This window comes from Colobus angolensis, unplaced genomic scaffold, assembly GCF_000951035.1.
Source record: "Colobus angolensis palliatus isolate OR3802 unplaced genomic scaffold, Cang.pa_1.0 Scaffold208, whole genome shotgun sequence".
NCBI classification, from domain to species: domain Eukaryota; kingdom Metazoa; phylum Chordata; class Mammalia; order Primates; family Cercopithecidae; genus Colobus; species Colobus angolensis.
Genome location: NW_012115244.1, coordinates 617,418 through 628,727, shown reverse-complemented (window position 1 = coordinate 628,727; position 11,310 = coordinate 617,418). Strand labels below are relative to the sequence as shown.

At 58.3% G+C, this 11,310-nt stretch overlaps 2 protein-coding genes across 3 annotated transcripts in view; both read right to left on the bottom strand.

The window, feature by feature from the left end:
* The window catches only part of TUBGCP6 (tubulin, gamma complex associated protein 6), a 31,933-nt gene extending 26,602 nt beyond the window's left edge, over positions 1-5,331 (bottom strand). Inside the window, exons 1-2 of the mRNA XM_011942240.1 lie at positions 4,022-5,331; positions 371-534 (exon numbers count right to left, since the gene is read on the bottom strand). Of these exons, the coding sequence (XP_011797630.1) occupies positions 371-534; positions 4,022-4,762 (905 nt within the window). The 5' untranslated portion in view covers positions 4,763-5,331. The remainder of the gene's footprint in view (positions 1-370; positions 535-4,021) is intronic.
* A 152-nt stretch (positions 5,332-5,483) lies between these two features.
* Positions 5,484-11,310, bottom strand: HDAC10 (histone deacetylase 10). 2 transcript variants are annotated; one of them, XM_011942237.1, is made up of 20 exons: positions 11,158-11,310; positions 10,955-11,089; positions 10,615-10,711; positions 10,253-10,350; positions 10,050-10,154; positions 9,825-9,893; positions 9,537-9,663; positions 9,375-9,440; positions 9,106-9,165; positions 8,937-9,026; positions 8,641-8,747; positions 8,500-8,567; positions 8,159-8,420; positions 7,964-8,048; positions 7,148-7,239; positions 6,952-7,008; positions 6,573-6,651; positions 6,189-6,371; positions 5,954-6,106; positions 5,484-5,806 (listed from the first exon to the last, which is right to left on the bottom strand). In XM_011942237.1, exons 1-20 carry the CDS (start codon positions 11,214-11,216, stop codon positions 5,783-5,785), a joined length of 2,016 nt encoding a protein of 671 aa, XP_011797627.1. In that variant the 5' UTR covers positions 11,217-11,310; the 3' UTR covers positions 5,484-5,782. The 2 variants fall into 2 exon arrangements, with proteins under 2 accessions (XP_011797627.1, XP_011797628.1); XM_011942238.1 differs by lacking the exon at positions 9,106-9,165.

The following is an 11,310-nucleotide window of genomic DNA, read 5'->3' as shown; positions in this document are numbered from 1 at the left end:
AAATACAAAAATCTAGCCGGGCGTGGTGGTGGGCGCCTGTAGTCCCAGCTACTCAGGCAGCTGAGGCAGGAGGATGGCATGAACCCGTGAGGCGGAGCTTGCAGTGAGCTGAGATCAGGCCACTGCACTCCAGCCTGGGCGACAGAGTGAGACTCCATCTCAAAAAAAAAAAGAAAAGGGCTGTTAGTGTTTTCCCCTCTGCGTCTCTCTTAACTCCCAGGACTCAGTCAATTTGGGACACCAGCTTAGGTTCCTAACTCACACAACTGCCTGGGACCCTGAGTACACAACGCCCCCCACACACCCCACCCAAGGCCACGCTCATGCAGGAGTAAGGGCACTGCATGCTAAGGCAAAGAAGGGCACACACCAGCCGACTCGCTCCCAGCACCTCCGCTTGCTGGCCTCATAGGTGAGTGCGGCTTCCCACAGGTCCACATCTGGGGTCACGCTGGGCTCAGACTGGGAATCAGGAGTCAGGTTGGACGCTGACTGGAATCCTTCGTCTTCCCACTGATCCACACTCGGTGGGACCTGGAGACACAGGGAAGGCCAAACCGCCACTCATTCCTGTGTCCACATTCATCCAAGGGCAAGGAGAGTTCCAGCAACTTTATCCACCTAGTTCCATTGACTTGTTAGAGGCAAAGGCCTACCAAAATGTTTCTTCTGTTTTTCTCAAGCACATGTGTACCATACAATGTTTTTCCCCCAATGAGCCATTTAAGGAATTAAACAAAATAATTTGTCAAGGCTGCCAATTTCCAATTCCATATAACACATAAGCCTCAGTGGAACTTACAGTGAAACTTTTTGAGATGCCTCTGACCTGGAAATTCCATTGTGGGCAACCCCGAATAAAAAAATCACACTAAACATTAAAAAATTACTGTACACCGGGGCCAAGCACGGTGGCTCACACCTGTAACCCCAGCACTATGGGAGGCTGAGGCGGGTGGGTCAGCTGAGGTCAGGAGTTTGAGACCAGTCTGGCCAGCATGGTGAAACCCCATCTCTACCAAAAATATAAAAATTGGCCGGGCATGGTGGCAGGCACCTGTGGTCCCAGCTACTTAGGAGGCTGAGGCAGGAGAATTGCTTGAACCCGGGAAGTGGAGGTTGCAGTGAGCCGAGACTGCGCCACTGCACTCCAGTCTGGGCAACAGAGTGAGACTGTGGGCAGCAAGCCACCCAGGTGCCCAGGCGAGAGACCGAGGGCACAAGCTGTTCCGGTATAATAAAGAAAATATATAAAATAAGAATTGTAGGCCAGGCGCGGTGGCTCACACCTGTAATCCCAGCACTTTGGGAGTCCAAGGCAGGCGGATCACGAGGTCAGGAGATCAAGACCACGGTGAAATCCCATCTCTACTAAAAATACAAAACATTAGCCGAGTATGGGGGTGCGTGCCTGTAGTCCCAGCTGCTGAGGAGGCTGAGGCAGGAGAATGGCGTGAACCCGGGAGGCGGAGCTTGCAGTGAGCCGAGATCACGCCACTGCACTCCAGCCTGGGCGAGAACGAGACTCCGTCTCAAAAAAAAAAAAACAAACAAACAAAAGAAGAACAGTTATACTAGATATAAATTACAGATATGATTATCTATGAACATTAATCATTAGTTTGTAGCAATTACTCTTTATCCCAACATTATAATAATCCTCACTCTACAATGATAACTTAGGAGAAACCAGGCCATACAGAGACAGAAGCTGAAGGGACAGGGTGAGAAGTGACCAGAAGACTAAGAGCCTTCTGTTATGCCCGGGTAGGGCCACTAGAGGGCTCCTTGGTCTAGCTGTAAAGCCAGCGCCTGGGAAGACGCCCCTTACCTAGGGATAGCGTCAATGTCAAGGAAAAGAACCGGCTACTTAGCAGAGGGGGGTGGGCGGGTCTCCCTTGCCCCTGGGGAGTTAGAGAAGACTCTGCTCCACCGCCTCTTGTGGAGGGCCAGACATCAGTCAGGCCCGCCCGCAGTTATCCGGAGGCCTAAATGTCTCCCTGCGATGCTGTGCTTCAGTGGTCACGCTCCTGGTTCGCTTTCATGTTCCATCCTGTACACGTGGCTCTGCCTTCTAGATAGCAGTAGCAGAATTAGTGAAAGTACTAAAAGTCTCTGAAATGCAGAAATAATGGCGTAAGCTGTCTCCTCTCTCTTTCTGCCTCGACTGCCAAACAGGGAAGGGCCCCCTGTCCAGTGGACAGACACGTGACCCCCATGACATTACCTATCACTGGAGATGGCTCACGCTCCTTACCCTGCCCCCTTGTCTTGTATCCAATAAATAACAGCACAGCCTGGCATTCGGGGCCACCACCGGTCTCCGCGTCTTGGTGGTAGTGGTCCCCCGGGCCCAGCTGTTTTTTCTTTTATCTCTTTGTCTTCTGCCTTTATTTCTACAATCTCTCGTCTCCGCACATGGAGAGAAAAAACCACAGACCCCGTAGGGCTGGTCCCTACACAAGACTCCATCTCGGGAAAAAAAAATCAGGCCAGGCTCACGCCTGTAATCCCAGCACTTTGGGAGACTGAGGTGGGTGGATCACGAGGTCAGGAGATTGAGACCATCCAGGCTAATACAGTGAAACCCCGTCTCTACTAAAAACACAAAAAATTAGCCAGACGTGGTGGCGGGCGCCTGTAGTCCCAGCTACTCGGGAGGCTGAGGTGGGAGAATGGCGTGAACTTGGGAGGCAGAGCTTGCAGTGAGCCAAGATCGTGCCACCGCACTCCAGCCTGGGCGACAGAGCGAGACTCTGTGTCAAAAAAAAAAAAAAAATCAAATCAAATTTAAAAAAATACAAATATAAAAAAATACAAAAATTAGCTGGGTGTGGTGGCACACGCCTGGAGTCCCAGATACTCAGGAGGCTGAAGCAGGAGAATCACTTGAACCCAGGAGATGGAGGTCGTAGTGAGCTGAGACCACACCATCGCACTCCCGCCTGGGCAATAGAGCGAGACTTGTCTCAAAAACAAAAAACAAAACTGCTGTACACCAAAGACATTTGCCGTAACGTTATATATGTTTATAAATCGTCTAGCTATCTCATAGGAATAGAATGACTAATAACAATGTATCCTTTTGGCAACACTGATAAAGTAATAAAATACAAAACTCAAATGAGCTACACAGGACCACGGGAAAGCCTCAGGCAACAGACAGCAAAAGCATATCCAATTGCACACATCACAAAACGTGAACGCTTTTGCCACATGTGGCTACTGAGCACTTAAAATGTGGCTTGTGGGGCTGAGGAACTGAATTGTTTGTTTTAATTAACTTAAATTCAAATGGCAGCTCTAGAAGGCAGAGGAGGCTTAATGACATGCCCCATTAGGTAAAGATGAAAAGCAGCGCGTTGCTTTGGCCGGCAGGTGGGCAGCACTGTCCCTGCAGAGGAAGGTGGGCGCCAGTAAGTCCACTCCAGTGGCCCCACCCCACAATGCAGCCACCAGACTATCCCCCCTTTTACCATGATAGAAGGAGGTCACTGGGCCAGGCGCAGTGACCTTAATTCCAGCACTTTGGGAGGCCGAGGCGGGTGGATCATCTGAGGTCAGGAGTTGGAGACCAGCCTGGCCAACATGGTGAAACCCCGTCTCTACTAAAAATACAAAAATTAGCTGGGCATGGTGGCGTGCGCCTGAATCCCAGCTACGCGGGAGGCTGAGGTAGGAGAATCACTTGACCCCGGGAGGTGGAGGTTACAGTGAGCCAAGATCGCGCCACTGCACTCCAGCCTGGGCAACAGAGTGAGACTCCATCTCCAAAAAAAAAAAAATTAGCCGCGCGTGGAGGCAGGTGACTGTAATTCCAGCTACTTGGGAGGCTGAGGTACAAGAATTGCTTGAGCCCAGGAGGTAGAGGTTGCGGTGAGCCAAGATCATGCCACTGCACTCCAGTCTGAGTGACAGAGTGAGACCCCGTCTCAAAAAAAAAAAAAAAAAAAAAAGAAGGTCACAGAAAGCATTTCTCAAACCCCAAGAAAGATGAAAGAGGAAAAACCACACATTCTACCTTAATGGCCAGCCCAGAGAGGTCTGCATTGTCTGGCACGGGGGGCAGGCCCAGTCGGACGTCCATGTCGTAAGTACGGCTGTGCACAAGGGCCCCGAAGAGCGAGACCCGGGTGTCTCTCTCAAACCTGTCACCACAAGGGTCACCAAATGAGAAGAGCCCGACGGTGGGCAGGCCGGTGCCTGGAGCAGCCTCCATAACCTGAAGTGTTTCCTGGATCATGCTGTGACACAAACACTCTTCTCTGGAGATCAGAGACCGAGCGTCCGTCTCAGACACACTCAGCTGGTCGCAATCATAGCCGCTATACGGAACGTTTCTCCCCACGTGCTTGTTGTTGAGGAAGTAGTCTCGACTTCTCGGCAGAAGTTGAGGGGGACCACTCCCTGCCAGCTGAACCAGGAGGTCCAAAACAGACCCCACTTCCAAAAGCGGACAGCAAGGGGCTGCTTCAAGCTCCTCCACAAGCTCCTCCAGACGGTCGGCCTCGGGGCCCCGGCCACCCACTCTCAAGTCAAAGGACAACATGAGGATCTTGTTTCTCGCTGGTAGTTTTGACATGTCAGGCTGCAGCTGTTGAGTCTCATCTTGAAAAAGATTTGTGAAAAGCGCATTGTAGGCCACCTTCTTGAGGCTCCGCTTTGCCCTCTTCCGGTTCACACTGCGCTGGCCCAGGTGAGTCTTGGCAGCCGGCAGGAGGGCCTCACACAAGTCGTCGAACAGCTGCGTGATGCTGGCCATGCCCCTTCTCAGCTCCGGGCCCCCGGCGTGTGGGAAAACCTCACCCGGGCTTCACTCACGCTGCGGAAGACGGAGTGAGAGAGGGTCTGAAGGGGCTGAATGACAGGCGGCCTCTCCAACGCCGAAGCTCAGAACTGGTATTTTTTAAAGGAGGTTTTGCGGTTGCTCTACTCAGAGTAAACACGCCCTGTCCTCCCCAGCCCAAGCACGCTGCCCGGCGCCCGGCAGCCCACCAGAAGCCAGCTCGGCGGTTCTTCTAATTCAGTAGCCCTCAACCTTTAGGGAGTCCCAGAACCGTGGCAAACCCGAAGAACGAAACGCGCGCCCGCGCAGTACAGTGCACGAACTCGGCTTTGCCCCGTTCTTCAGGCCCCACGAGAGGAGACGACCAGGAGAGGGTGCCCCTCCGAGACTCGTGGGCAGCGGAGAGTCTGGGGGCGCAGCCGGGTGGGTCCTGGGTTCTGGCCTGCACGTCCACCCGTTCTCCAGGCGTCACCTGTGGAAAGAGCCCACAGCTCCCGCTCCCGCTCCCGCCGCCTCCGTCGCGTCACAGCAGCGCGAGCACGAAGAGCGCTAGGGCGGGCGCGCCGGAAATACGTCACGGGAACGCCGGCTGCGCGTGAAAGCGAGGCCGGGGCCGCGGCGCACTTCCGGCCTGAGTCCCGCACCGCGGGTGAGAGATCGAGGCCGAGCGTGTTCAGTAAAGGAGGCAGAACCAGGGTTTCGTTTGACCCATGTTTACTAACGGCGCAAGGGCGGGGAGCGAAGCGCAGTGGGCCGCAGGGGCCGGAACGGGACCGAGGGTGGGTTGCATGGGCCCGGATGGGACGGGCCAGGGCGCGATGGGTGGGGCGGGGCGAGGCGAAGTGAGGGGTGGAGCGGGGGAAGCACGGGTGGGAGTGGGCGGGGTTCCGTGCCCCGGAGTCGTGGGAGCCGCGGGCTTGGGGTCCGGATCGCGGCAGCGAGGTGCTGGCGTGCGGTGTCATTTCTGCGGCGTAAATGCTCCCACCTTGGCCGGTTTCAAGCCACCAGGTGAGGACGGCACTACAGGAGGAGGGGCCGGGAGGAGGCGCGCAGCTGGCCTCCTGCGCTGGAGCTGGTTCAGGGCACTCACCTGCCCTGCCCTTCCCACCAAACTCTGCGGCAGAGCCGGGCCCCAGGGCAGAGCCATGCCTCCGCCATCAGCCTCACCTGCAACATCTTCCACTGAGGCTCCAGCTGCCCTCTCAAATACATCAGAGCCTGGACATCCTCTGGGGAGGCCACAGAGGAAGGGCCTAGGCTAGGAGGTGCCTCTCCATGCAGCACCCGGGCCAGGATCCCTGCTAGCTGGGGTGCGGAGTCCTGGGCCAGGGGCGAAGATGGAAGCAGTCACTGGTCCTTCCCCTCATCCCACCCCACAGCACCTCCACCCTGCCCAGCTTACCTCCTCCAGGAGGGCCAGGACTCGGCCCCCTGCCAGCCCCCGAAGCATGGCAGCCAGAAGTGCAGCGTGGGGGCCCTGCAGGCCATGACCAGGCCCTAGCACCACCAGCACCAGGTCAGGCTGGAAGCCATAGGCCAGGGGCAGCACCAAGCCCAAGATACAGCTCAGGAAGCCACCAGTCATCTGTGGGGACAGCAGAGCCCAGCTCCTCATCTACAGACACCTGCTGGCTCTGGCCCCCCAACCTCTTAATCTCAGGGTCCCTGGAGGAGGAGCAGGGAGACAGGAAGGACCAGAGGCCTGCTGTCATGACATGCCAGCAAGCAGCAGCAGCACACATCCACGGGCTCCCCAGCACCTGCCTTGTGTGGCGTGGTCACTCACCGCTGGCAGTGGCGTGGAGACATGGAACATGGATAGGGCGGCTGCCTCCTTGCCCCCGATGTTCAGCCACAGAGTCCTCCTTCCAGGACACATGTGCATAAGTGTAAGGCCCTGCTCACCCTCCTGAGCCCAGACCACAGAGGTGGAGGTGGAAGAGCAGTCACCGGGCCATGGGCAGGGGTGCTGTGACTGCTGAGCCTCTGTGCTGGAGACCCATCTGGCACTGCCTCCAGCAGTCCTTCTCCCAAACCCCAGCTGAGGAAGGCTCCATTCAGTACCACAGTGCGCCACCCACCCATCACCCTGGGGCCCAGGCACACATCTGTCGTATGCCCATTCACATCCATGGCTGGACAGATGCAAGACGTGAGAGTCCTACCCATCATGGGCGAGGTCTAGAGGCCGGTCCAGCTGTCCCAGGGCCACACACAGCAGCCTGGAGGAAGAGCTGGCCTCAGGACACGTGTTCCTGTTGTCCAGAGTCCATTCCCAGAGCTCTGTCTGCTTGGCCAGCCAGGATAGGGGTGCCCACAGGTCCTGCCCTCAGAGGCTCCGGATGGTCAAGTGAGGCTTACCTCTGGGCTCCGTGGGACAGGCCTCTCTGAATAGCCACATCCAGGGTGGCTGCTGCAGCAGAGGCTAGAGTGGCTGCAATGCCACTGTTCACCTGTGGGATGAATAAACAGTGGAGGATGAGGCAGCAGCCAACTCCCGAGCCAGGTAAACAGATCCATGGTTCCCTCCATTCAGTGTATCTCTGTGGCTACTGTCAGCCACACTTCTTACACTCAGGTCAATCACTCTGCTTCTGTAAATAAGATGCTTACGTCTGCAATTTTTTTTCTTTTTTGAGAGACAGGGACTTGTTCTATACCCAGGCTGGCATGCAGTGGCACAATTATAGCTCACCACAGTCTCAAACTACTGGGCTTAAGTGATCCTCCTGCCTTGGCCTCCTAAGTAACTGAACTACAGCCACACACCACCACACTTGGCTGACTTTTTTATTTTTTGTGGAGACAGGGTCTCTGTATGTTCTCTAGGCTGGTCTTGAACTCCTGAGCTCAAACATTCCTCCCACCTTGGCCCCCCAAACTGCTGTTATTATAGGCATGAGCCATTGCACCCTGCCTAAATGTATACTTTAAATCACCCCCTTCACCTCTCTGCCAAAGAGCATTTAACTGAAGAAGCTGAGGTCAGAGGTCAGACACGCTAGTGATCCCCATCCCTGGAGCTGTTCTGGGAACCGTTCTTGGCACAAGGCAACATTCACATCCATGTGGTTCTGCACCACCCAGCCCTCCTCTGGACAGGCCACATCTCGTTGGCAGGTCCTGGTCCCTGCCCCTAGGTCCACAGCACCCCCAACCCCTCACAGGTGCTCCCACCTGCCCATCCAGCATCCCATCTAAGAGGTACAGGAGCTTCCCAAGTGCAGTGAGGGCCTCCTCCCGGGCCAGGGACTCGTGTGGCCTGTGGTGGACAGACCAGAGGGACACACAGACATGTAGTGACTACACGTCAGGCACACACACGCACAGGTGTAGACGCGGCCCCATCCTCCCCAGGCCAGCCCTGCCCACCTGGCCCAGGCTTCTGTCTCCTCCCTCAGGGCTGACCCTTCCTGTTGGATGACATCAGGGGGCAGGACCAGTGTGGTATCTGGCGCTGTCAGGGCAACAGTGGTGCGGACAGAGGGTGCAGGGCAGAGGCATGGCTGATCCAGGAAGGAGCTCAGTGCAGGTGCAGGTGCAGCTGCCTTACACATGGGACCCCCAGGCAGCAGAGGTGGAGGCCTCCCCTCTGGGGAGTGGGTGCTGGGGCTCGTCGGCACAGGGGTCACATCTAGGGACAGTTGAGAGTCATAACCACCGCACGGGAGCCTGAGGTGGGATCCTGCAGCCTAGCACCTGGCCACACTGACCTTGCAGCTGCAGGCTCTTCCAGTACGGGGCCTGGGCAGCACGGGCACTCTGGATGGACTCCAGGGCACTGTGGGGGAGATACAACAGTGGTGACGCCTGGTCTCACACCCCAGCCCCGCCTGCCCTCCCTCCCCTCGAACCTCTGACATGGCACCATGGGCCCTGATAGGGGTGGAGCCGGGTCGCCCAGCAGCGTCTGTACTGTCATGCACACTGACTCAGCCAGTGATTCCAGGTGGTAGCCGCCCTGGGAGGAGGGTGGAGATACGATTGGGGCAGGGATATCACTGGGATGGGGTGTCACCAGGAGGGCCCCTGCCTGGCTCTATCCCGGGCAGGATGCCCCTCCCACGTACCCCTTGGGCACCTGGCTCCCATGCTCCTGACCCCCAGACCTCTGGCCCAGGAACCCTCCCTATGTGCCCGCCCCAGTCACCTCCAGCATGGCACAGACCCGGCCGCCGGCCAGCACCTGCAGCAGCTGTGTGAGGTGGGCGAAGCACTCTGGCGTGGCCTGCATTTGCCCCTGGAACCAAAGCCATGTGTGATGGGGGACCTGGGCTCCAGGACCCCAGAAGCCCTCCCTGGCCAGGCAAGGCCCTCACCTCAGGGTCCCCGATGGCTGAGTCAAATCCTGCTGAGACTAGCACCAGCTCAGGGTCAAACTACAGGTCAGGCCGGGGTGGGGAGGGTCGAGAGAGGGGCTGGAGCCCAGGTGAGGGCAAGCCAAGCCCATCCCATCCCCTCCTGAGCACTCTCCCCTGCCAGGCAGCAGTGGGGCAGCTCATAACCCTCCTCCTGCCTTCACCATGGCGCTCCAGGCAGCAAGTTCCCTCCCACCCGGCTGCCCTGGGGGAATCCTCCGTGCAGTCACCTCAAAGGCCAGTGGGAGCAGCAGGTGCAGGAAGGCAGCCACGTAGTCAGCGTTTCCCATCCCAACCTGGCAGGACATCCCAGGCTACATCCTGAACTGCGGGGCAGGGGAGGGGCTGGGGGGAGGGGGCTGGGTGGGGGCCTGGGGCTTGAGGGTAGGCACCTGGTTCCAGGGCAGGTTGACAGTGAAGCCGAGGCCCTGTCCCCGCCCCACTGCGTCTGCATCTGACTCTCGAAGGAAAGGCCAGAAACGCCCATGCTCATAGCGGTGCCAGGAGAAGTAAAGGACGCTGCCAACGGCCAGCCAGGGCCAGAGATCAGAGGTCAGGACCCTCAACAGCTCTACAGCTGCCCGTAGAACCCTGACCCAAGCACATCTGTATCTTGCCTTTGGATTTTCCCAGACCAGGCTGGAGTTGCAGGAAAGGGTGGTGTCTGCACCCTTGCTCACCTGGGGTCATCCTCAAAAAGATACTGGATCCCCTGGCCATGGTGCACGTCCCAGTCCACGATGAGGATCCTGGGCACAGACAGCGCTGCTGGCTGAGGGGCAGGGCCTCCCACCTCCAGGAGCCCGGCCAGGGATGGGAAGATGCTGGCTGGGTTCTCTCACCACCTGTGCCGCCCCTTGCTGTGTGGCCTGGGCCCACACCCCTGCAGCCAGCCTGGCACACACCTGTGTAGCCCGTGCTTCTGCTTGGCATGTGCAGCTGCTATGGCCACATTGTTGAACACGCAGAACCCGTTGGCAGCTGCCCTCTGGCTGTGGTGCCCGGGGGGCCTACGGCGTGAGAGGAGGATTTGGGTCATGTCAGAGTTGCCCTGGCCCCTCACAGGGCCACCCACAGAGGAGCAGCCAGGGGAAGCGGCAGCTCTCACCTCACCAGGGCAAGCCCATTTTGCACAGCTCCCGTGAGCACAGCATCCACCAGCTGCAGTCCAGCCCCTGCGGCCAGGCGTGCACAGTGAAAGGTACTCTGTGGGCGCAGGGGCACAGATGAACCCCCCGCCTTTCCTGCTGCCCTTTGCAGGCCATGCCCACACTTGTGTCAGGCTGCAAGGCACCAGCTGCTGAGCACAACAGGCCAGTCCCAGGCTCTGGCAGTGCCAGCAGGCAGGTGTGCCGGACAATGTCACGTGCACAGACCAAGGGACGCTGGCTGGGATCGGCAGCCGTGGCTGTGAACGTGCAGAGGCGCGTGCATGTGTCTGCACAGGTGAGTGTGTCCGGGGACACGCACCGGGTGGAAGTAGATGGCGTCGAACTGTCTGGACAGCGCTTGCAGCTCCTCCTCGCCTAAGACCTGGGTCTTCCCGACCAGAGACACATACTCTGGGCTGCATTGCAGACGGGCAGGCAGGAGAGGCAGGGTCACCAGCAGAAGCAGGGGGGCAGGAGGAGGGAGCTGGGATTTGTGGTGGGAGTGGCCACCCTGTCACTTCCTCAAGCCTGTGAGCCCACCCAAGGTGTACAGAGAGAGGATCTGTCTTCAAGGCTGGCAGGCTCGGGGCAGGCCCAGGTTCCCAGGTTTCTAGGTGGGCTGCCCGCCCCCCTATTATGGGGGCCGCCCCCATCCTGACCTGTGCACCAGGCCCAGCTCCTCTTTCGAGGCCTCGCGGGCTGACAACCGCAGACACCTCTGTTCCAGGCCGCGCTGCCGCAGGCGGTCCAGGGCTGCGGTCAGGCGCTCAGGGCGCTCAATCTCGCACTCGGGGCTGGGGCAGACGAAGAGCTCAGTCCAGAGGTCCCTCCCCGCACCCCACCTCGGCCAGGTCCCACTTACTCGTCCCAAAGCAGCCGGGTGGCCGTCATGTCTTCATGGTACACAAGCGCGGTCCCCATGGCTGCGCCGTGGTCACCCTGGGTCCCCAAACGCCCTCGCTAGCGGTGCCTGCCACTGCCAGTCCCCACCTTCGGGCGGGAGCAGCCGGAGGCC